The 23,877-nt window shown below is 33.9% G+C and overlaps 1 protein-coding gene across 1 annotated transcript in view; it reads left to right on the top strand.

Annotated features, from left to right (window-relative positions):
- Positions 1–23,877, top strand: part of ABCA10 (ATP binding cassette subfamily A member 10) — a 69,281-nt gene that overhangs the window by 5,475 nt on the left and 39,929 nt on the right. The window contains exons 5-17 of the mRNA XM_045569522.1: positions 1,663–1,889; positions 4,982–5,123; positions 5,343–5,528; positions 6,453–6,600; positions 10,827–10,995; positions 15,529–15,587; positions 16,744–16,854; positions 17,283–17,458; positions 19,404–19,523; positions 19,773–19,911; positions 21,050–21,140; positions 22,088–22,227; positions 22,952–23,071. Of these exons, the coding sequence (XP_045425478.1) occupies positions 1,663–1,889; positions 4,982–5,123; positions 5,343–5,528; positions 6,453–6,600; positions 10,827–10,995; positions 15,529–15,587; positions 16,744–16,854; positions 17,283–17,458; positions 19,404–19,523; positions 19,773–19,911; positions 21,050–21,140; positions 22,088–22,227; positions 22,952–23,071 (1,828 nt within the window). The remainder of the gene's footprint in view (positions 1–1,662; positions 1,890–4,981; positions 5,124–5,342; positions 5,529–6,452; positions 6,601–10,826; positions 10,996–15,528; positions 15,588–16,743; positions 16,855–17,282; positions 17,459–19,403; positions 19,524–19,772; positions 19,912–21,049; positions 21,141–22,087; positions 22,228–22,951; positions 23,072–23,877) is intronic.

Raw genomic sequence — 23,877 nt, 5'->3', positions numbered from 1 at the left:
AGATTCTTATCTTCAGGACTTTTAATTAATTTCTCCACATATGATCAAGACCTCTGCTCATCCACATTCCTCCTCAAGTAACTACTCTATCTCCCTTGTCTCACTCGCTAAGCTTCTTGAAAGTGTTGTCTTCATTAGGCTCAACTCAACACGATATGATTTCTGTCTCTCCTTGCACCACCAAAAGGGCTTTTTCTAAGGTAAATAACACTTCCATGTCAATTAACCACTGTAATTTTTTCATTCCTTATCTTACTCGATCTTCCAACTAAATAACATAGACTTCACCTGGTTTCCCTTTTACTTTTCAAGGCATTCCTTCTCGGTCTTCTTGCCAGCTTATCCAACTTTACCTTTCTACTTCTTTATATCTGCAGTTCCACATGGTTCTGTTCTAGGCATCTCTTTCCATCCTATACACTTTCTCTAGAAAGTCTCATTAATTATCATAATTTTAATTATATTTTATATGCTGATAACTCTGAGAACACCACTTAAAGTTGTAGACCAGCAAAATTTTTCTGTAAAGGACCACCTGGTAAATATTTTAGGCTTAGGAGTCAGACTATCTATATTGGAACTATTCACCTCTGCTGTTGTAGCTTGAAAGTTTGCCATAGATAACGCACAAATAAATGAGTATGGCTGTGTTCAGTAAAACTTTATTTACAAAATAGCTGGTTGGCCAGATTTGGTTTGGGGACCATAATTTGCTGACCTCTGCTCTAGTCCTATGTATCTGGCTGTGTACTGGATATCTCTACTTTGATATCTCAAGCAGTTCAACTCAGTATGGTCAAAATCGAATGTGGGTGTTTTTTCTCTAAATGTGACTGAGTCTTTTAAAATTTTCTCTATCTCAGTGAATGCCAAAACTACCCAGTTTATCAGATAGAAACTGGGAAATTATCTGTCTCACCCATCACATCCAATCTTTCATCTGGCCTCTTAATTCTAAACTCAGATCTATATACTTCAGCTCTGCCATCAGACAAAGCCAACCATTATCATTTCTTGCCTGAACTATGGGAGTAGTTTATTTCCCCAGCCGCATATACACTCTATATATTTGGGGTTTTTTGCTGCAGGAACCTCTTTTCAGTGATCCAGTGTACCATGTTCCTTCCTTCTTTTGCATATGGTGTTCCCTCTGCTCAGAGTTTGCTTCTTCATCCTCAACCCTCCCTATACAATCTTTGTTTAAAAAGCATCACAGCCTTCAGCTCTCAGTATAAATGTCACTTCTTCGGGGAAGCCTTCTCTGGCTTTCCTCTACTTACTTCTCTTTTAACATGGCTGTTAAATTATAGTTAAAGAATTGATTATGCAATGAGTTTTCAGATATCTCTCCTTCTTTCTCCTCTGTACTACAAAATGTAAAGTTCTGTGAGAGTGAGGAGTGTTTCTGTCTGGATTGCTGCTGTTTCTCAATCACCTAACACAGTGTATTATGTATGATTGACCCTCATTTAATTTCTCAAATGACTCTTATAATTAATGTCAATTCATGCCAAAAGTTATCAAGATTGTTTTGGTGATACTAGTAGTTCACCATATTTCAAAATAATGGGCACATGTAAATACTGAAATTGAAAAGAAACAAAAGGTGTATTGTTTTCTAACAGTTTTTAACATAATACATTTGTTAACATCCCAATTTAGGTCACAACAAACCATTCTGTGATGGAGGAGCTGACATCAGTTATTGGAATAAATATGAGGATACTAGCTTTCACTTCTAAGGGAGAAGTTATAAATGAATTGTTTATTTTTATTTGTGTAGTTTGTTTCTCTTCTTTTATATACTTTACAACATTAAATATTACAAATGAAAGAAAAAAATTTAAGAAGCTGATGACAGTGATGGGTCTCCGAGACTCAGCATTCTGGTAAGTTAATTTGCTATTTTACCTGTGTATCATGCATTAATCCATAGAGAAACTCATTAAGTTATTAAAGAAATTGGATGCACTCATGAGTTTTTCTAACATGTATTCAATTTAATTAGCTTACCTGCATGAGAGTTTAAGATGCTGGCAGTAGAAAGTAAGTAAGGATTGTGCTGTGTTTCCTTGAAGAAACATGATGACATTTGTATTAGTTATTTATTGCCAGAAAAATCTAAAACCCAGTGACCTCAAGCAACAATTACTTCGTCTTTCTCATTTACCACAAGCAAATGAGAGTTTGGCAGATCTATTAATAGTTTCGGTTTGGCCAGGTTTGGATTCAAGGTGCAGGTTAGATCCAGGTCTGCTCCATGTGACTCATCCTTCTTGGGCCAGTAGGATAGCTGGGCATATTCTTCTTATTGGGTCACAAAAACACAAGGGCTAAGTCCCTATGCACAAGCATATTTCAAGCTCCTGCTCATATCATATGTGATAAAATCTCATTAAGTTAAACCAAGTCACATGGACAAAACTAAAGTCAAGGGATAGAAAAGTATGTTCTGCCCACTATGAGACCAAAGCAAGTCAAATTGTCATGCCTCCAGTTAGCAATGTGGGGAATTATACTCCTTTCATGAAAAGAGGATCAGAAAAGGTAATGAAAATTTTGGACAATAAGCCAATTTACTCTTGTTATTGAAGCCAAGTCATGTAGTCAACAAAAGTATTCTTTGGATGGAACTGATCAGACAATATCAGGCTTAAATGAGGCAATGTGTTTAAATAACATAGCACAGAGTTGGGTGCCTGTTAATGCATCTCTCTCCATATACCTATATATCTGTGTACCTATTCATCCATCCATTGATCTATTGTCTATTTTCCCCTAGACTTTGAGATAATATATAATTATAGTAATATTTATGGTAAATATTAAACAATAGTAAAGCATTATGGTCTAGTAATTATAGAAATAATAGTGAGCATTGTTTAAGTACCTACTTTGTTCCAGAGATCACTTCCAGCTCATAGTGCTATTATCCTCATTTTACAGGTAAGAAAACTAAAGCAGAGAAAAGTTAAGGGTTTTGCCTAAAACCGTATAGTTGATAAACAATAAAGTGAGGAGTCAAATCCAAGAAAAAAAGCACTCTTTTAGCCACTGTGCCATATAACACAAAAAAATTAATAAAATGAAATTAATGACAAGGGCGAAAGGAGATAGAAAAAGCCACTGTTGAAATCAGCCTGTAGAAATGCATACCATATTGTTTTTAGCATTATTGGATGAAAGTATTAAATTTGGACTCAAATTTATTTTTTTTCCCATTTTTTTGGTATTTTTGTTATATCAGTTGTACATATTTTTTGGGTACATGTGATATGTTGATACATGTATACGACGTGTAATGATCAAATCAGGGTAATTGAGATATCCATTACTTCAGACATGGAATCCAAATTTCTGAGTGCCTCTTTCCTGATACAAAACTGCACAAGGTACCAGATTTTATTTTGGCTAGATTTTTTTTATTAGCTGATGTTTCATCAGTTATTGAAGAGAGTGTTTTAAGTGTGCTCTTTTCCCTTCTTTCTTTTCAAAGACAAGGAAAAGAGATTTTAAAGAATAAAATGATATCATATGTCTAAAAAAGTTCACCTTTGCCAATTTTGTTCTTTAAATTTCCGTGAGAACCCCATTGCCAGATGCAAGCATCTGGGTATTGAGGTAAAACTGCTATATTTTTTATAAAGCCCTAACACTTCTTATACATTGTACTCTCTTCTACTTTCTGCTTTATCAGGCACAAATTTTGCTAGAATCTACTTAACCCAAATAAGGCTCAAGTATGCAGAATTCTCATTTATTAAAAGCTTGTTTTGGGCTGGGTACGGTGGCTCACACCTGTAATTCTACCACTCTGGGAAACCAAGATGAGAAAATCATTTAAGGTCAGGAGTTTGAGACCAGCCTGAGCAAGAGGGACACCCCTATCTCTACTAAAAATAGAAAAATTAACCAAGCATGGTGGCGCGTGCCTAAAGCCCCAGCTACTCAGGAGGCTGAGGCAGAAGTATCACTTGAGCCAGGAGTTTGAGGTTGCTGTGAGCTAGGCTGACGCCACTGTGCTCTAGCCAGGGTGATAGAGCAACACTCTGTCTCAAAAAAAAAAAAAGCTTGTTTTTCTTATTGCTGGCACTATTTGATTATATGACTGTTTCTCAGTTTCTTTACCCTTTCAACCTTTGGAGGAGATATGAGTTGTTTCCGTTTTTTGGCAGTGATGAATAAATCTGCTATGAACATTCATGTACAGGTTTTTGTGTGAACGTAAGTTTTCATTTTTCTGAGAAAATGCTTCATGGTATGTTTGCTAGGTCATATGGTAGTTGTTTAAAACACATCTTTCCATATATTTCCACAGATTTTCAAATGCAACAATGTTTTGGCTACTTTGATATTGGATCACAGTTGTACAACTATAATTTTCATTATACTTTTCACTTTTAGTTTCGTGTTTCTTAGTATTACTACAGTATTCTGATTCTTAAAAACAATATATTGAGTGGCTTATGTCAACAGGCATATGAGCTTTACTTAAATTGGGAAGATTTCAATTAAACATTCAGAAGGATTGTATACTTGAGGAAGTATTAGTATAAAAAAGTTGAAAGGGGAGATTGTTACTGTGTTTTTTCATCAACATGTTATATAGTCACTTGACTGAAAGAATAAACTTATATTTAGTTACGTTATTTTAAAATTTGTTATATAATTGTGGAGATAATTATGATAATGGCTACTTTCTATACCACATGCTAAACTAACATTTTCATGTGCATTACCTCATTTAATTCTCAGAACAACCATATGAAATAGTTACCATGATTGACCCCATTTTACAGATGAGGGTGAGAGAAGATAAATAACTTTCCTGTAGTCCCACAGCTAGAATGTGCATGACCACACTTTTATAATAAATTTGACCCTCATAGTTTGACTGCAGAGCTATTACCATTTTGCATATTGCCTCTCCAAAATTTACATCTGTGTGACATGTTGAATTAACACCTTGTTTCTATCATAGGCTCTCCTGGGGATTGATGTATACTGGCTTTATCTTTATTATGTCCATTTATATGGTTTTGATCATAACATCGATCCCAATTATAGTTCATACTGGCTTCATGGTGATATTCGCACTCTTTATCCTATATGGCCTGTCTTTGGTGAGTTGGTAAAAACATATACTTCTTGACTTGGTTCAGGTCACAGATATATGAGCAAATAATGACGTTTCTTTGGGATATTAGTATAGTCACTAAATTTATATCCTGTTTTTATATGTTTTGAGAAAGTTTTTGACAATGTGAGAAATTGATGAATGTTGATATTCATGATTCTCAAAGGGAAAATATACCAATAAGAACTCTTCTCTCTTCCTTCAGATTACATTGGCTTTCCTCATGAGCGTGTTAATAAAGAAACCCTTGCTTGCTGGTTTGGCTGGATTTCTCTTCACTGTATTTTGGGGATGTCTGGGATTCACTGTATTACACAGGCAACTTCCATTACCTTTAGAATGGGTATTAGGTCTTCTTAGCCCTTTTGCCTTCACTGCTGGAATGGCTCAGGTAAGAAAACAATTATTTTATGACTTTATTAGATTTTCAAAATATGTTCTTATTCAAGAATTTGATGCTTCATGAAAGTTAATGATCAATCATCCAGTATTTTAAGAAATTTTGCTGTTGAAAATTAAATAAGCAATAAAAATTTCTTATCAAAGTAATAAAACAGGCAGATCGTTTGTAAAATCCTAGCAAATTTAAACAAGAAAGATAATTGCCAAATATCTGACCACTCAGAAATATCAGAGGTAGTAAAATGGCATTGATGAGCATCTCAGCTCTACTACCTCCCAGCTGGATGACATTGGGCAAGTAACTCAACCTCTTTGGCTTCACTTTCTTATGCAGAATGGGGATGTCAGTAGAGCCCCCACCTCATGGGGGTAGTTGCAAGGATTAACTTTGTTATTACGTATGTATTACACTGGTACAATGCCGGATACATGCTATATAAATGTAAGCTATTATCCTTATTATTGTTATATTTTATTATATTTAAAATAATTTCTTCAAGTCTTCAATATGTATTTAATATTTTAGTGTTTCTGCAATATTTTATTCTTAGAATTTTTTTTATTTCCTTTAAATGGCCTCCAATTCATTGCCCACTTTGAGTTTTTCTTCCCAGAATATGTTATATTTGGTTGCTTATCCACTCTTCCAAATCCTCTTCTTTAAAATACTTGTAATAATCAATTACTCAGTTAAATTTCTATTCTTCAATTGCTTTACTTTCTTGTATAGCACTTCCCATTTTTGTGACAATAATTTTATTTGCAGAAAGCAACAATACTAATAACTTGTCTGTGTAATTTTGAAGAGAAAGATATTAAAATAGGAACTACATTTGTCTAGGCAGCACTGTTTTTTTTAAACTTTAGTTTTATAGGTTCATCTAACATTTTATTTTTTTCTTTTTAAACTCAGATTACATATCTGGATTATTACCTGAATGGTGTTATTTTTCCTGATCCCTCTGGAGATTCATACTTTATGGTGGTTACTTTCTTCATTTTGGCATTTGATACTCTTCTCTATTTGATATTAACATTGTATTTTGAGCGGGTTTTACCTGGTAAGTAATAGTGTAGTTAGAGTTGAATTTAAAGCAATTCTGTTTCTTATAAGATAGCATCTTAATATTTGTTCACTTGTAATTTAAGTAGCATTTCTGATTGTAAGAGGAGAGGAAAGAATTTCAAAACAATAGATAGAATTTTCTCATTTCCATCTCACTATATGACAGTATGAACCGAATTATTTTATAAAAATATTTTGATTCAAAAGAACTTGTGATTATTTTGGTTTTGATCTTTCATAAATGTCAGATGTGTGTTTGTGTGTGTTTTAATTGGGGAGAGGGAAGGAAACACCTCAATAAGCCATTGGATAATGATGTTTTTGTGTTTTAATTGAACTCACTGAGGTAAGATAGTTCATTAAATGGTTTTTGCTAATATTTGGCTCTAGTAAACTTGTTCTTTTGAATCTCAAAACTATGAAAAAAGAAATACCATACAAAGTTAGTAGATGATCACTTCTTTTCTGCCTTTTTGTGGGAACATCAGCCTAATAAGAATGCTTTCTATAGTGTTATAAAAAGTATAAAGTAAACTCTACACGTGACTTTTAAATAATTATTATAAAATTTCTATATAGTTTGTACATATAATCCCAGGTACTAATATACAGTCATGCCCTGCATAATGACATTTCAGTCAATGACAGACTGCATTTGCAAGGGAGGTCCCATGAGATTATAATGCCGTATTTTAACTGTACCTTTTCTGTTTAGATATATTTAATACACAAATACTTACCATTGTGCAACAAATGTCTGCAGCATTCAGTACAATAACATGTTGTACGGGTTTGTAGTCTAGGAGCAATAGGCTATATATAAGTATTTTTTTCTTTTTTAATAAATTTATTCAGGATATTATGCGGGTACAAAAATTTTGGTTACATGTAATGCGTTTGCACTACCCAAGCCAGGGCTACAAGCACGTCCCTCCCCCATACAGTGCTTTCTGCTTCCATTAGTTGTGGGTTTACCACCCCCACGCCTCCCCCAACCAGCACCCAATAAGTATTACTACCATGTGAATATGTTAGTGTTGGTCAGTTAGTACCAGTTATATATAATATTAAATTACCTAATGACATTTCTCAAAATGTATTCCCGTTGTTAAGTGATGCATGACTGTACTTTCATTTCCTTTGGCCCCATAAAAAGTTTCACTCATACATAGTCTCTCTTACATGTCAGAATCTGAATATTTTTATCCTTTTCAAACCCAACTTATTTTAGTATAATCATCTGGTTTCTAGTTCAGGCTTTTTATTTTAAAAATTTTTATAGTTTTCTCTAGACTTTTGTTTCATGTGTTTTATCTCTATTATACTACTGTTTTAAGTTTTTTAGCCCCTATGCCTCTCACTGGCATAATAATACAAGTTTCTTTTTCAATTTTGTGATGTACCATTTAGAAATACATGATTTCTTATGTATATAGCAAATTGGCCTCAGAATTCTTTTGAAAAATTATTCTTCCTGTGAAGAAATGATTGCTCTAATTAAATAAAATGTTCTTTTGACCAAAAAGTAGTGGGTAATTCATGTAACCCATATAAAACCAACTTACCATGTAGCCCTGACTTGGCACAGGTCACAGCAAAAGAGCACTCTAGGATTTGAAAAATTAAAAAATTCACTTTATTATAGCTCCTCAAACATGCAAAATTGAAATTGAAATTCTAAATCTTGTCTTCTCTGTATGCATTCATTGTCTCATTCATACATGTAGCAAGATGTCTGTCCCACCAACTTCATTTTTTTTAAGTGATAACTCTGAGCATCTCAGAGGACTAATTTTACATAGAATACCTTTTTAAAAAGGGTAATATTATTCTAGAATCATATTTTCCATATCATTTGCATCTCTATCTGATTTCTGGGGATCCTACATTTAATGTAAATTTCTACAATATGATGACAGGTTTTTAAGCTTTAATCAGAACAATAATGTTCTTTTTTCACTAACATTGGGGAAGGATGCAAGTATGTCACATGGCAGGGAGCAAGAAAGACGGAGGAGGAGGTGCCAGGCTCTTTTAAACAATAAGATCTCCTGGGAAGGAATAGAGGAAGAATTTACTCATTACCATGAGGATGGCACCAAGCCCAAGCCATTCATGAGGGATCTGCCCTCATGACCCAAACACCTCCCATCAGGCCCCACCTCCAACATTGGGAGTAAAATTTTAACATGAGATTTGGAGAGGACAACTATCCAAACTACATCACTGTCCTTAACACAATATATTTATTTTTTGAAACATTATTTGTTTAAGAAATCTAAAAGCATTAGAATCACTGGTGCAGGAAATAGAGACAGACTGAATTAGTGTACGTTGGACCTTTCGCTGTTGAGATTTGTGTTTTAGGAAGATTACTCTGGCAGCTGTGTGGAGGATGAGCTCAAAGCAGGTAGACACTAATGCAATAATCTATGTTAGAGTTAGGGGACCAAATTAAGGTGTAAGTGTAATGTAGAGAGGAGGGCAGACTCATGAGATTCTTAGGTGATAGAAACAATCTAATTTGTTGGTTAATTATATGTAAGTTAGGGGATAGGGGAAGGGGAGGGGAGGGGATGAGGGTGACTCCCTGGTTTCTGGCTTTGGTTACTGGGAGCAGTGAAGATAATGCCACTAAGGAAATAACTGCAATAGTAGCAAAACAGGAATATAAAACATTAGTTCAATTTTTGGCATATATTTTTTAAAAGCTACAATTTCTATGCATAAAATTAATTTATTTTTCAATTTTAATTTACCCCTTCTGATTTTTTTTTTCATTTTTTCATGATGTGATTTTCCTTTCTGGTTAGTTTAAGTCTAGATGTTTTTGTATATATATTCGCTTTTGAACATTTCTATTCTCCCATGTAAAATCTCTAAAACCACAACGCTATATTTTCATTGCTCTTTTCAAAGACTTGATTTCTAACCATAACTTTGTCATTCTTTTCCATATAACTTTCTATGTCATCAACATCTCTTACTTTCACACATCAGGCAGTTATATGTTGTATTTCTCCTTCTTCAGCTATTCTTTTGTGGTGGCACTACAGCTACAACTTTATCTTCTTTGATAAGCTTTTCTATTTTTATGAACCACAGCTGAGAACTTATCAAGGACCAGAACACTCTGTTAACCTCAATGTACCTATAATGCTTTACTGTTGACATTATAATCCCCTTATATTATATTAACTTTCAGTAGCAGCTTTTAATGTAATATTATATGTGAAAACTCTATATTATTTTAATTATCCTATAGTCTGTGAAATATATGTTAAATTTCCTCCTCTTGTCACTAATAAATTCATGTTTTATAGATATATCATTAAACACCATCTCATATTATTCTCTTTGCGTCTTTAGATCTGCAGCTGAATTTTCTACTCTAACAGATATAAGTCCATTTAACTGTCAAACTATTTTTAAGTGATTACATACAGCTTATTCTACCTTGGAATGATATGAACTATCTCTTGATGGAGAGTGCTGTGTAATTCCATACAGTCATAAAAAGTTAAAGGATTATCTATACATCTGGTTGAAAAAAATTTACATAACAAAACAAATGAGGACTTGTGGCAGAAACGGTTTGATCTATGTTTCTTTCATTTTTCTAATGGATTTTAAAAATTGCTCATGCTGCCTACATCTGATCCCTTACTTTTAATTTTTTTCCTCTCTATATCCTTTTTCTATATGACAACAGTTATCCAGCCCCACGTTTATCTTTATGTTCTTAATAACTTAGTTTTTCTGCTTTTGTTGTATTCTTAGGGCTTTGGAAAAAGTTGTCTTTTGATTTGTAGTGAATGATATACTTACGACTTTTAATTTTCATTTTTTCTATATTATCAAAATTATATTTTTTATATGCTATGGCAGGAATCAGCTTATAAAACTTCTCTTTTTAAGCATCCAAGTGTCTGGAAATCCCAAGAATGAAGTTCTTGATGTTTGATATGATTTCCTACAGCTACAACTTTATCTTCTTTGATAAGCTCTTTTATTTTTATAAACCACAGCTGAAAACTTATCAAAGGCCAGCACACTCTTAACCTCAATGTACTATAATGCTTTACTGTTGACATTATAAACTTAAATGCCGAAAATAATAATTTAAGTTCAAAAGTATTATCAGACTTCACTAGGACAGATGTCTTTCTTTACTAGTGTGATATGATTGTTGTAATATGAAATTATATCTTGATTAATTAGACAAAGATGGCCACCGGCATTCTCCATTGTTTTTCCTAAAGTCTTCATTTTGGTCCAAACATCAAAATATTCATCATGAAGTCTTTCAGAATGAAATAAATCCCGAGCATTTCTCTGATGACTCTTTTGAACCAGTGTCTCCAGAATTCCATGAAAAAGAAGCCATAAGGTAATTAAGAAATTATGTGACTATGTATACTTATAGGTAAAAACTTAATAAACTAAGCTGCAACAGAGCCAGCCATAGGTCAAATGTTGATATAGATGATGTGTTCCTTTCTTTCAGCCATTCTGCTGCCATAATCCTGAATTTCTCTCATTCACCATTATGAAAATAAATACTGTTGATACTGTCAACAGTAAAATTTAGGAGCCCTATTCATTTTCTTGCCCCTCATCTTTTGTCTTCTATCATATCACCCCCCCCATCATTTATACTTTCCCCTCTGCTTTGTCTTTAACACACACACATATATACATACATATTATGTATATGTATATAAAATATGTAAGTGTATATGATGCACATGTATTTTTCATACTTAGACCATCTCCTTTAGGGAGTGTAGGGACTGAAATTTCGAAGTCAAAAGCTCTCTCAACAATTTAATAGCTTTGTGGCTTTTTGTTGAACTATATATGTGCTCTCTAAGCCTCATTTTTTTTTTCATTTCTAAGGAGAATGTAACATGTCTGTCATCTTTAGTAATGTAAAGAATCAATAAGATAATTAAGTATATATGCCCGTTACATAATAGGAACTATGTAGATGTTAGTTCTATATCCAAATCAGTTTGATTGATTGAAGGGGTATAGAAATAAAAAATAATACAGGGAGGACCATCAGTAAAGGATTTTAAGGGAAACCAGGAAGATATACTTCTGTAAACAATGACTGCTTAATTCTTCATTCTGTCATAATTTAGTGCATACTTCTCTAGGTATTTGCTTATTTCATTGAAGATTATTGAGAAATATTCTTAAGTGACATTTCATTTATGTGAAGTTATCTTTCTAAAAGTATATTTTGAGGAGACAGTGGACCATAGATTTAAAATACCCAGTTCAAATCCTGGCTTTGCCACTTCTTGATTGTATAATCCCAGCTAAATTGCTTAACCTGCCTGTGCCTCAATTTCTTCATCTTAAAAATGGACATAACTAAGTTTGTCATGAAGAGTAAATGGGCTATCACATGTAAAGCATTTAGAGTAGTGCCTGGTCCATAATATGTATTCAATAAATGTTAGCTGTTATGAATATCCCAAATAAGTTCAATCAATTAGACTTGCATCAATTCACCTTATTTGAAAACAGTTAGGTAGAAGGTGATTGTGTAAGTATCTGGAAGAAGTGGGAAATGAGGAGAGAGAAAATAGGAAAAGGCAAAAACTATAAGCTGACATGGAAAGATCAAGGAGAAAGCTCTTTATTTCCTGGATTTAAGGAAACTTCTCAAATTCTACCATTTTTTAGTAGTCTTTAAAATTCTATTCCCTGCACAAAGACTTTTATAGCTATTCCAGTTTATCACTTTCCTTACTATTAACTCTTATAGTCATTATGTTGACACCAGAAAATTTAGTATTGTGGAACTTAACAAGTTAAATTAGGACTAAATTACATTAGTTCCTTCTTTGTCAGGCCAAAAGCTCATCTTCTAGAAACATGGTTCTATAAATGCCCAGGACCATGAGTCTGACCCATATTCATCCACTGGGCAAATGGGCATGGTTGTGTGAGTTGAAGAGGGGTTATTTAGCTCTCCTAATTAAGAGGATGATACTAATCATCCTGTTCAGTGGTCTTAGGTCCAATTTGCCCTTAATATTTTAATATAAGCTGAGTATACACTCAAGAAAATGTGACAGCTGTAGCCTAGGTAAACCTGCACACTATGTCATCTGCCTTGACATTCCCTCTATCTGTACCTAATGGCCTAACATGCCTCAAACCAAAATCTCTTTGATCATCCTGGACCAGACTGTTCCTGCTGACAAATTAATTACTTCATTAATTTATTTATCATTCATTAAGCCTTCTGCTAAAATTAGGATACAGAGACTAATGATGAGTTTCACCTCAGAAATTGCAGAGTCTAGGGGGAAACAGGCACTTCAATAGGTAATTAGTAAAAGGAGTGGTAGAAATGAACACAGGAATTAAGAGGACATAGCGAAGGATCATCCAGCCCAGCCTAACATAGTGGGGGAGGTCAGAAGCAGACAACTCTTGAGGTGAGTCTTATATGGAAAAAAAGGTCTTGGTCATATAAAGTATGGTAGGATATGTGAAGGAATTTCCACACAGGGGATATGGCATGAGCAACATAGGACAGCAAGAAACAGTGTATATGTCTAGGGAGCACAAGGAAGTGACGTTTCTGAGCTTGAAGTACAAGGCTAGAAGAGGGAGAGGCAAACCTTAAGAGATAGGGACCAAATCAGATCATGGAGGATTTTGTTTGCCAAGGTAAGAAAAGCAGCCTGTCTTCTACAGTGTGGGGGGATCACTGAGTGATTTTAGACAACCATACTCTTGACTGATCACTTTGGCAGCTTTGTGGAGAATGGATTTGAGGGTGATATAACTGGAAAAATGGAAACATTTTAGGAAGTTTTATCAGTCTGGGTCTGGTCAGAAAAACTGCATTGTTAGAAATATTGTGGGAGTAAAGTGGTTTAATACAGGAATGAGGGATTCATAAATGTACAATGGTTGGATGAGAGAAGGTCAAGAAAGTTGTAGCTAGAAAGTCAGGGAATCAGCTATTGAGGATGTTAGCCTAATGCACAGAAATGGGTGGTTTTCAAATTTGTTGGTAAACTGTTGCAAGTGTCAGGGATTTTCTGGGAAATCTCCCACCAGATATCTTAACCTGCAGCAGCAAAGCGGTGCTTGTCAAGAAGTCTTAGAAGCCACTACAAGCCTCAGTCCACCTATGTGTTTGGCCCCTATGACCTTCAGGGGATAAGGACCTTCATTTCTGCTCTCCAAATCTTGCCCAAGTTCTTCTCATGACAAAGTCCAATACTGAGACGAGGATTCCTGGAAACCTGGTGCCTGGCATATCCTCTCCATTGCAAAAGAAAAGAGGCTGGTGCTGATGCAAAGGGGATAACTAACAGTCAACAGAGACATCATAGCCCTGGTTGAGGTGAAAGATGATAAGAGTCTGGACTAGAAGGTCATAGGCAAGTGATCAAAGGATAAATTCAATTAGATTCATAAAGTTAAACTCATAATTTCCTAATGTTAAATTATGATAATTTTGTGGGTCACAGGATGGAATGAGAAAGGGAGAGAGAGAGAGTCAAGTATCCCTCTCAGGTACTAGCTTGAGTTCCTGAATGGATGGTGGAAACACTGACTAAGATAGAGAATGGAAGTGACACTTATTTTAATATACAGTAATTTCAAAGGAGACTTGAAGAGGTTCATACCATATCCCCACCTCTAGAACTGCAGGATCTTCCAGAGTTGATAGGGTTCACTCACTTGATAAGATATCTGTAGTCAGGAGGTGAAAAACCTCCACAGGGAGAACTACAAAACACTGAGGGAAGAAATTGCAGAGGACACAAATGGATGGAAAAATGTCATGTTCATAGATCAGCAGAATCAACATTGTCAAAATGTACATACCACCCAAAGTGATCTACAGATTCAATTACAATCCCCATTCAAATACCAGCATCATTTTCTGCAGATCTAGGAAAAACAGTTATGTGGTTTGTATGGAACCAGAAAAGATCCTGAATAGCCAAAGCAACCTTAAGCAATAAAACAAATCGAGAGGCATCATTTTACCAAACTTCAACCTATACCATGAGGCTATAGTAACCAAAACAGCATGGTACTGGCACAAAAACAGCGATGTAGACATATGAATCAGAACAGAGAATCCAGATATAAAACCATCCTCTTATTGCCATCTGATCTTTGACAAAGCAGACAAAAACATATATGGGGAAAAGAATCCCTATTCAATAAATGGTGCTGGGAAAATTGGATAGCCACATCTTCTGTAGAGCCACAGAAGACTGAAACAGGATCTGTATCTCTCACCACTCACGAAAATTAATTTACGATGGATAACAGACTTAAACCTAAGGTATGAAACTGTAAGAACTCTAGAAGAAGAGGTTGGAAAATCTCTTATAGATATCGGCCTAGGCAAAGAATTATGAAGAAGACCCCAAAGGCAGCAACAACAGCAGCAACAAAACTAAATAAATGTGGCCTGATTAAATTTAAAAGCTTCTGCACAGCCAAGGAAACAATAGAGCAAATAGGCAACCTATACAATGAGAGAAAATATTTGCATGCTATACATCCGATAAAGGGCTTATAACTAGAATCTACAAAGAACTCAAGCAAATCAACAAGAAAACATCAGACTCTCCCTTCCTTCTTTATTCTTTTCTTTCAATTGTAGCTTTCTCTTATTCATTTGCTAACTTAGAGAAATAACTGGAATATATGAAATGCCAAGCTTGATAAGAGTATGAGTAGATCTGTGTAAAACTCTTCTGGGAGTGGTTGGGGGAGGGTTTTTACTACTGCCCTCCTTGGATCCCATTAAGAGATTGACACTCTGTACTGTGAAGTTTAGGTTCAGTCATAAACTGTAGCATTGGCAGTTAACATAATCTGTGTTATTAGAAAATGCATTTACGTCAAATTTACTTAAATCTTTCAGAATCAGAAACATTAAAAAAGAATATAATGGAAAGCTTGGAAAAGTAGAAGCATTGCAAGGTAAAAAGAAAAACTTCATTGTTTTGATGTTTTACTTTAAAAAAAATTTTATGACCTTAACATATAAATAATCATAGTAGAAAATCAGACAATGAATATAAAGAAAAAAATTTACAAACGTGTTTCTACTGTGAGGGATACTTACCAATATTATTGTTTTCTATGATAATATAAAATATTTTTTTTTAAAATGAGATTGCACTGTTCATATTGGTTTATAATATTCAACCTAACTTTGTCAAACTAAGGTTGAAATATCACTGGAATTGATTTTACTTTCATAGAACTTTTCAACATCTGTTTTGGGCTGTGGTTTGTCTTACATTTGATTCTTTGACAGTCTAATTCTGCATGTTTTCTGTCTTCAGAGAATCTCTCAAAATTTCTGGTATGCTAATGAATTCTTTGTTGTTTTCCAATGGAATTAATTTTTCAGATATTACCCTTTTATAAATTTTCAGATATCATCCTTTTGTATCCAGCTCTGCAAGCCTCAGTGAGACAATTTTTCTTTTTCTTTTCTTTTTTTGAGACAGAGTCTTGCTTTGTTGCCCGGGCTAGAGTGCAGTGGCGTCAGCCTAGCTCACAGCAACCTCAAACTCCTAGGCTCAAGCGATCCTCCTGCCTCCGCCTCCTGAGTAGCTGGGACTACAGGCATGCACCGCCACGCCTGGCTATTTTTTTCTATTTTTAGTGGAGATGGGGTCTCACTCTTGCTCAGGCTGGTCTTGAACTCCTGAGCGCAAGTGATCCTCCTGCCTCGGCCTCCCAGAGTGCTAGGATTACAAGCGTGAGCCACCGTGCCCAGCCTGAGACAACTTCTTAAGCCGCACTGCATTATTTTGCCTAGAAAACAACTAAACTATGTATTGTTTTTATCCCTGGTAGCCTTCAATTTATTCCTTAATACTAAATCGACATAATCTTTGAGATTCAAAGGATTTAGGGTAGGCAGGAAGGTAGAAATTTCTCCAAATTGATACTTTGTCTTCATAAATACATAACTTATACAATTAAATATATGATTTTGTAAAGAACATATTAAAATACCAATCACATGAAATACTAAGATACATTTTATTGTTCTAATTTTTTAAAGGTCCATTTAATTTGCATATAATCCAAAGTCTAATTTTCACATTTTATTCTAAAACAGGCATATTTCTTGACATATATGAAGGACAGGTCACTGCAATACTTGGGCATAGTGGAGCTGGTAAATCAACACTGCTAAACATTCTTAGTGGATTGTCTATTTCAACAGAAGGTGAGAAAATAATTTTACAAAGTAAGTTGGCTGAAAAAGGGGGTGGTAAATTGAAGTCTCTCAATCTGATTATGTAAAAGAAAAATGTTTCTCTAAATTAGGTTTTTACATAATTGAGTGATTTAGAATAGGAAATATTTATTCATAAATTCATGAGAATGTGTATAAATATATGTAAATTCATGAAAAAGTTTGTATCTCCATTCCACTATTATTTGAAATTTTGTATATACTTTGCATTCTTTGGACACAGATATTTATGTTAAGAATAATCTGAATTTCTCAATGTATTAATCATGCTATTAGAAAAATAAAATTTCTTCAATAATCAAGACAAGGTTTTCAGTAATATCTAAATACTATTATATATTATCACTCTGCATAGAATTATCACCTGATGTTAAATTCCTTTACGTTTCTATTTATAGGATCAGCCACTATTTACAATACCCAACTCTCTGAACTAACTGACATAGAAGAAATCAGAAAGAACATTGGATTTTGTCCTCAATTCAATTTTCAATTTGACTTTCTCACTGTGAGAGAAAACCTCAGGCTATTTGCTAACATAAAGGGGATTCAGCCAAAGGAAGTAGAACAAGAGGTAAATGAACATATTAACACTGATGCCTTTGGAACTAATTTACTTATTTTAAATTTGTATGATTTTAAGTGGCACAAGTGAAGTTTTATTACATAGATATATTGAGTAGTGGTGAAATCTGGGCTTTTAGTGTAACCATCACCTGAATAATGTATTGTACTCATTAAGTAATTTCTCATCCTCCTAAGTCTCCAATGTCTATTATTCTACACACTATGTCCATGTGTACAAATTATTTAGCTTCCACTTATAAGCGAGAACATGCGGTATTTGACTTTCTGTTTCTGAGTTGTTTCCCTTAAAATATTGGCCTCCAATTCCACCGTGTTGCTGCAAAAAACAGGATTTCATTCTTTTTTATAACCAAATAGTATTCCATTGTGTATATACACCACATTTTTTTATTCATTCATCTGTTGATGGACACTTAGGTTGATTCCAAATCTTTGCTATCATGAATTGTACTGCGATAAATATATGAGTGCAGGTATCTTTGGGGTATAATTATTTCTTTTCTTTTGGGTACATAACTAATAGTGGGTTTGCTGGATTGAATGGTAGTTCTATTTTTAGTTCTTTAAGACATCTCCATACTGTTTTCCATAAAGGTTGTACTAATTTACACTCTCATCAACAGCGCTTAAGTGTTCCTTTTTCCCTGCATCCTTACCAACAACCGTTATTGTTTGACTTTTTAATAATAGCCATTCTGACTGATGCAAGATGATGTCTCATTGTGGTTTTAATTTGCATTTCTCTTATGCTTAGTGATATTGAGCATTTTATATGCTTCTTGCTCATTTGTATGTCTTCTTTTAAAAAATTTATATTCCTATTCTATGCCAATTTTTTAATGGGATTATTTGCTTTCTAGTTGTTCAGTTGTTTGAGTTCCTTAAAAATTTTGGATTTCAGTCCCTTGTTGGATGTATAGTTTGCAAATATATTCTCCCATTCTGCAGGTTGTCTCTTCACTCTGTTGATTATTTCTTTTGCTGTGAAGAAACTTTCTAGTTTAATTAGATCTCATTTGTCTATTTTTGTTTTTTGTTGCTTGTAATTTTTAGGTCTTAGTCATGAAATTTTTTGCATAGACCAATGTCCAGAAGAGTTTTCCCTAGGTTTCTTCTAGTATTTTTATAGTTTTGGGTCATTTCAGTCTTTAATATATCTTGAGTTGATTTTTGTATATGGCAAGAGAGAAGGATACAGTTTCATTCTTGTGCGTATGGCTATCCAATTGTCCCAGCAGCATTTATTGAACAGAGTGTCTTTCTCTAGTGTATGTTTTTCTGCTTTGTCGAAGATCAATTGGTTGTAGTTACATGGTTTTGTTTTGGGGTTCTCTAGTGTGTTCCATTGAACTATGTGTCTACTTTTATGCCAGTATCATGCTGTTTTGGTTACTATTTGAAATCAGGTAATGTGATTCCTCTAGCCTTGTTCTTTTTTTTAGAATTGCCTTGGCTATTTGGGCCCTTTTTTGATTCCATATGAATTTAGGATTTTTTTTCTAATTTGGTGAAGAATAACATTGGCATTTTGATAGAGGTTGCATTGAATCTGTAGATTGCTTTGGGCAGTATAATCATTTTAATGATATTAATTCTTCTACTCCATGAGCATGTGATGTTTTTCCATTTGTTTGTGTCATTTATAATTTCTTTCATCAGTGTTTTATAGTTTTCTTTGTAGAGATCTTTAACCTCCTTGTTTAAATAGATGTCTAGATATTGTATTTCTTTTGTAGCTAAAGTAAATGGGATTGCATTCTTGATTGCTTAATTTACTTTTGACCATATTTTTGTTCAATTGTTACTTTACTCTTTTATAAATAAAGCTTAATCAATGAAGTTCTAGAATGAATTTCTCCTAATTGTTAGGCAGTAAAAACTGCTTAAAAATAAAATATTTTCCATTGTTAACATAGGGTTTTTTTTAATAGGTAAAAAGAATTATAATGGAATTAGACATGCAAAACATTCAAGATGTTATTGCTAAAAAATTAAGTGGTGGGCAAAAGAGAAAACTAACATTTGGGATTGCCATTTTAGGAGATCCGCAGGTGAGAGAAAATATATATTTTTAAGATTACTTTGGATTGAAGGGTATAAAACAGTTATTAAAGTTTAACCTATACTGTAATTACCAAATGTGAGAGAAAACTAACTTATAATAAAGGACCATGCGAACCTGTTAGGGATCCAGTGGAGGATTATGTTTGAATCTAGAAATCATATTGGTTTCCATGCTGCTTTTTGAAGAACCTCACTGTGAAGTGGAAGATGCTTTCCATACATTTTCTCCTCTGTAGGTTTTATTACTAGATGAACCAACTGCTGGATTGGATCCCTTTTCAAGGCACCGAGTTTGGAACCTCCTGAAAGAGTGTAAAATAGACCATGTTATCCTTATCAGTACCCAGTTCGTAGATGAAGCTGACATCTTGGCTGGTGATTCTTGGTTTCTTTATTTTAACTAGTTATTAAAGAATTACCATAAGAGATAGTCTTAGAGCCTGTTTTTAAAAGAAGGGAATCTTGTTTGCAATCCATTTGAGGGGCTATTATTCCAAAAATGCCTTTTGCCTCAGAGGAATTCTGATCTCCCAATGAATTCTTGGGCCCATACTTTATGTATCTTTTTGTCTAACTTTCTTCACTGTCTATATTAATAAGAAGTATATTTATAAAAATTTGAAACTCTTATATTTTCATACATCAAAAAATTTAGCTGAGAAAATTGTTTTTAAATTTATAATCATTTCTTGCCAACTTAGGAAGATCCTTTGTTCACAGAGCGAGGCATTGGGTGTGAAGATGCAAGACTGGAGAATTAGAGATAGAACAAAATATTTTTGCTCAGGAAATAATGGCAAGTGATGAAGAATAGTTTCAGTGAGCCAAGAGAGTAGGTAAAGGAAGAGTTGGGGAAAAAAAAAAAAAAAAAAGCCAGAAAGGAACTCAGTGAAAACGGAGAGTATTTTGCTGTGTAGTATGCAATGTAATACCCTTCTCAGTTCCTCTATGAATTCTTAGATAAAATAAGCTTTATTTCTTGTATCAGTTATCTTTTGCTTCAATACTGTGTAATAAAACTTCCCCAAAGTCAATGCCTTAAATCAATAAGCATTTATTTAGTGCATGAGTTGGAGAGTTGGTAATTTAGAATGGGCTCACGTGGGGCGATTTTCAGATCTCGACTGGGTTTACTCATATGTCTGGGGATCAAGTGGCCATTGACAATGGTGAGTTGGGTGACTTAGCCCCACTCTAGGTATATTTTTTCCTTAAACAGACTAGCCCAATTATATTCTCATGGCAGTATGTAGATAAGGGGAGAGATGAAGAATTGGGTCATCCTTGCAATGTTTTGTGGCATTGGATTAGCTGTGGGGGATGCAGTGAAGCTCTGAGTCCTGCTTCACAGTAGGCATGGGGGTTAGAAGTGATACTGCACCCAGGGGCTCAATGACCTCACAGTTGTATTCATATTGAAAAATTCATTCAGTGTATTGGTACCCAGAGTAGAGAATATACCATGTAAGGAATTACTCCTCTTATAATTTATTCTGTCTTCCTTTCTGCTCAGATAGGAAAGTGTTTCTGTTTAATGGGAAGTTGAAATGTGCAGGATCATCTTTGTTTCTGAAGCGAAAATGGGGTATTGGATATAATTTAAGGTAATGTATTCTGGGAGTAGTTATTTTAATATGGGGATATAAATAGGAGGGTGATATTTTATGTAATCCTTTAAAGATATGAGAAAGTCAACTTAATTTTTGGTGGAAATTGTTTTACAATAAACAGCACAAAATGTCTCCATCATTAACATCTTTGTTGCTTTTAAACATGTTAATTTTTAAAAGCTTTTATACCTTTCAATACAACATTTTTTAGCCAATATTTATATTGGGAAAAATTATTTTGTGTCCTCACCAAGCCATTCATTATTGTTTAAATTAAATTTAATTATTTTATGATTACATAATAGTTTGTACATGGATCATTGATCATTTTTAACAAAACAGTTTGCCCTAAAAGTCTGAAGTTGTATTCCAAATTTGCTTGATAGAATGGCAGAATATCACATGGGACATTTTGGAAAGCACTTAATATTCCCAAACAGGATCTGAAAATAGAAGCTGTTGACATTAAGAGAGACTATTTACTGCATAGAAAGCAACTATTTATTAAAAACCTTATTAATTTTCCAGTGATTCAGAAACGTTTCATATATTGTACATCCTACCTATCAGGATTGTTTTACATGTATACACCTGTATATATCTCACACACATACAATCATGATAGTTTGAGATATATATGTAGTTTTATACATATAAAACTTCCGTATATATACATAGTGAAATTTCACTATGCTTTAGTTACATTTTAGGAAATTGGATGTGGGTTTGATGTTGACTTGTACTATTTTTTTTCCCATTTAAAATAATGCAAAATAGGCTATGAAATGAAACTTTGAAATGGAATGTCTGATTTGCAGGAGCTGATTACTGGAGTTAAGCAGGATATGTTAGATACGTATACAAACAATTTAAACTGTCTTTTCATGATTGCTGGTGATAGAGAAGAATTCAAAAGACTTATGCTTCTTTTGAAATGTTAGTTTACACAGGAATGAAATGTGTGATACAGAGAGAATTACATCTCTTATTAAACAGCACATTCCTGATGCCAAGTTAACAGCAGAAAGTGAAGAAAAACTTGTGTATAGTTTGCCTTTGGAAAGAACAAACAAATTTCCAGGTAATTTACTTATGATCACATAAAATATAGCTAAGGGTCCATGATTATGCTGATTGCATTTTCTGTTGTTTTGAGTTTTAAAGCTTGTACAAATGAAAATATTTATTCTTAAGTACTCTGCCTCCCATTTCCAATATGATGACTTGTGTTACTAGAGACATAGTTTTAATGTTAGAGCAACTAAATTTCTGTGAATGTAGTTCACTGAGAAGCCCAGATTTGCTTTCTTTGTTAGCATTCAGTGAAGCTTTGAAATATCTTTCTTCTGTGAAAGCAGACTTTTAGTTTCTGTTAGAGATACAGATTAAATGTTATCTTTTAAAACACATGTAAGCAGTTCAATACAATCTTTGTAAAAATTACAATTTTAATTGTAAATGTATATGGCTAGTATAGAAAAGTTAGGAAATACAGAGAAGAAAATACAATTTACTCATACCTAATAAATGTTCAGATATACATACAGATACATCTTACACAAGCATACATATGTCCATAGTATACAAGAAATTTTAAAGTTTATGAAACAAAATGGAGATGTAAAATAATATAATTGATTTGAATGACAAGAGGATATCTTATGGAAAAGATTTTCTTGGATTATTGTGATGCTTTAGTAAGAAAATATTTGTAAACTTATCTATTTTAAGTAATATTTAGAAATTATTAATAGCATTTTAATGTACTCATTAGCAATTTTAATTTGTTACTATCTGCTTTTTAGATCTTTATAGTGACCTTGATAAGTGTTCTGACCAGGGCATAATGAATTATGGTGTTTCCATGACAACTCTGAAAGAAATATTCTTGAACCTAGAAGGCAAATCAACAATCGATGAACCAGGTATAAAATGTGTGTATAGCAGAAAATTTTAAAAACAGAGCTGGAACCCATTATACTAAGTGAAGTATCCAAAGAATGGAAAAACAAGCATCACATGTACTCACCAGAAAACTGGTTTCCCTGATTATCACCTAAATGTACATCAGGGAAGGATACCAATTGGATATCAGACTGGGATGGGGGTGGGGGGAGGGGATGGGTGTATGCCTACATGACGAGTGCGTTGCGCACCCTCTGGGGAATGGTCATGCTTGAAGGTGCAGACCCGGGGAGGTGGGGGGGGGGGAGGGGATGGAGGTATGACTACATGATGAGTGCCAGGCGCACTGTCTGGAGAATGAGAACGGACGCGCTTGGGACTCTGACTCGGGGGGATGGGCAGGACATGGACAATGTATATGACCTAAACTTATGTACCCCCATGATGAGCTGAAATTAAAAAAAAAAAAAAAAAGTCAAAAAATAAAAATAAAAATAAAAACAGAGAGAAAATGGCCATGTACTAATTCATATTTGAAGATTTCATGTGTATTTATGCTTAGGATATATATAGTAGTTACAAAATGGCATTGTTCACTTTTAAAAGTATTATAATTATTTTATATCTAACATAATCAGTCTTGGTTCTAGGCAAATTACTTTCTGTCAGCTGTCTACTTCTCATGTCAGTGACAGGCATATTTCTTTGCAATGACCACTTCTCTCTTATCATCAAAAGCTCTCTGCTCGTATCATGAATTCTGGATTTGTCTCTTACTTGCCATTGCTTATACAAATGTGCTCTTAATTAGTAAATACATTAATTC

The sequence above is a fragment of the Lemur catta genome, chromosome 15, assembly GCF_020740605.2.
Source record: "Lemur catta isolate mLemCat1 chromosome 15, mLemCat1.pri, whole genome shotgun sequence".
Classification (NCBI taxonomy): domain Eukaryota; kingdom Metazoa; phylum Chordata; class Mammalia; order Primates; family Lemuridae; genus Lemur; species Lemur catta.
Note: the sequence above shows the minus strand (reverse complement) of the source record. Positions and strands in the feature narration are given on the sequence as shown.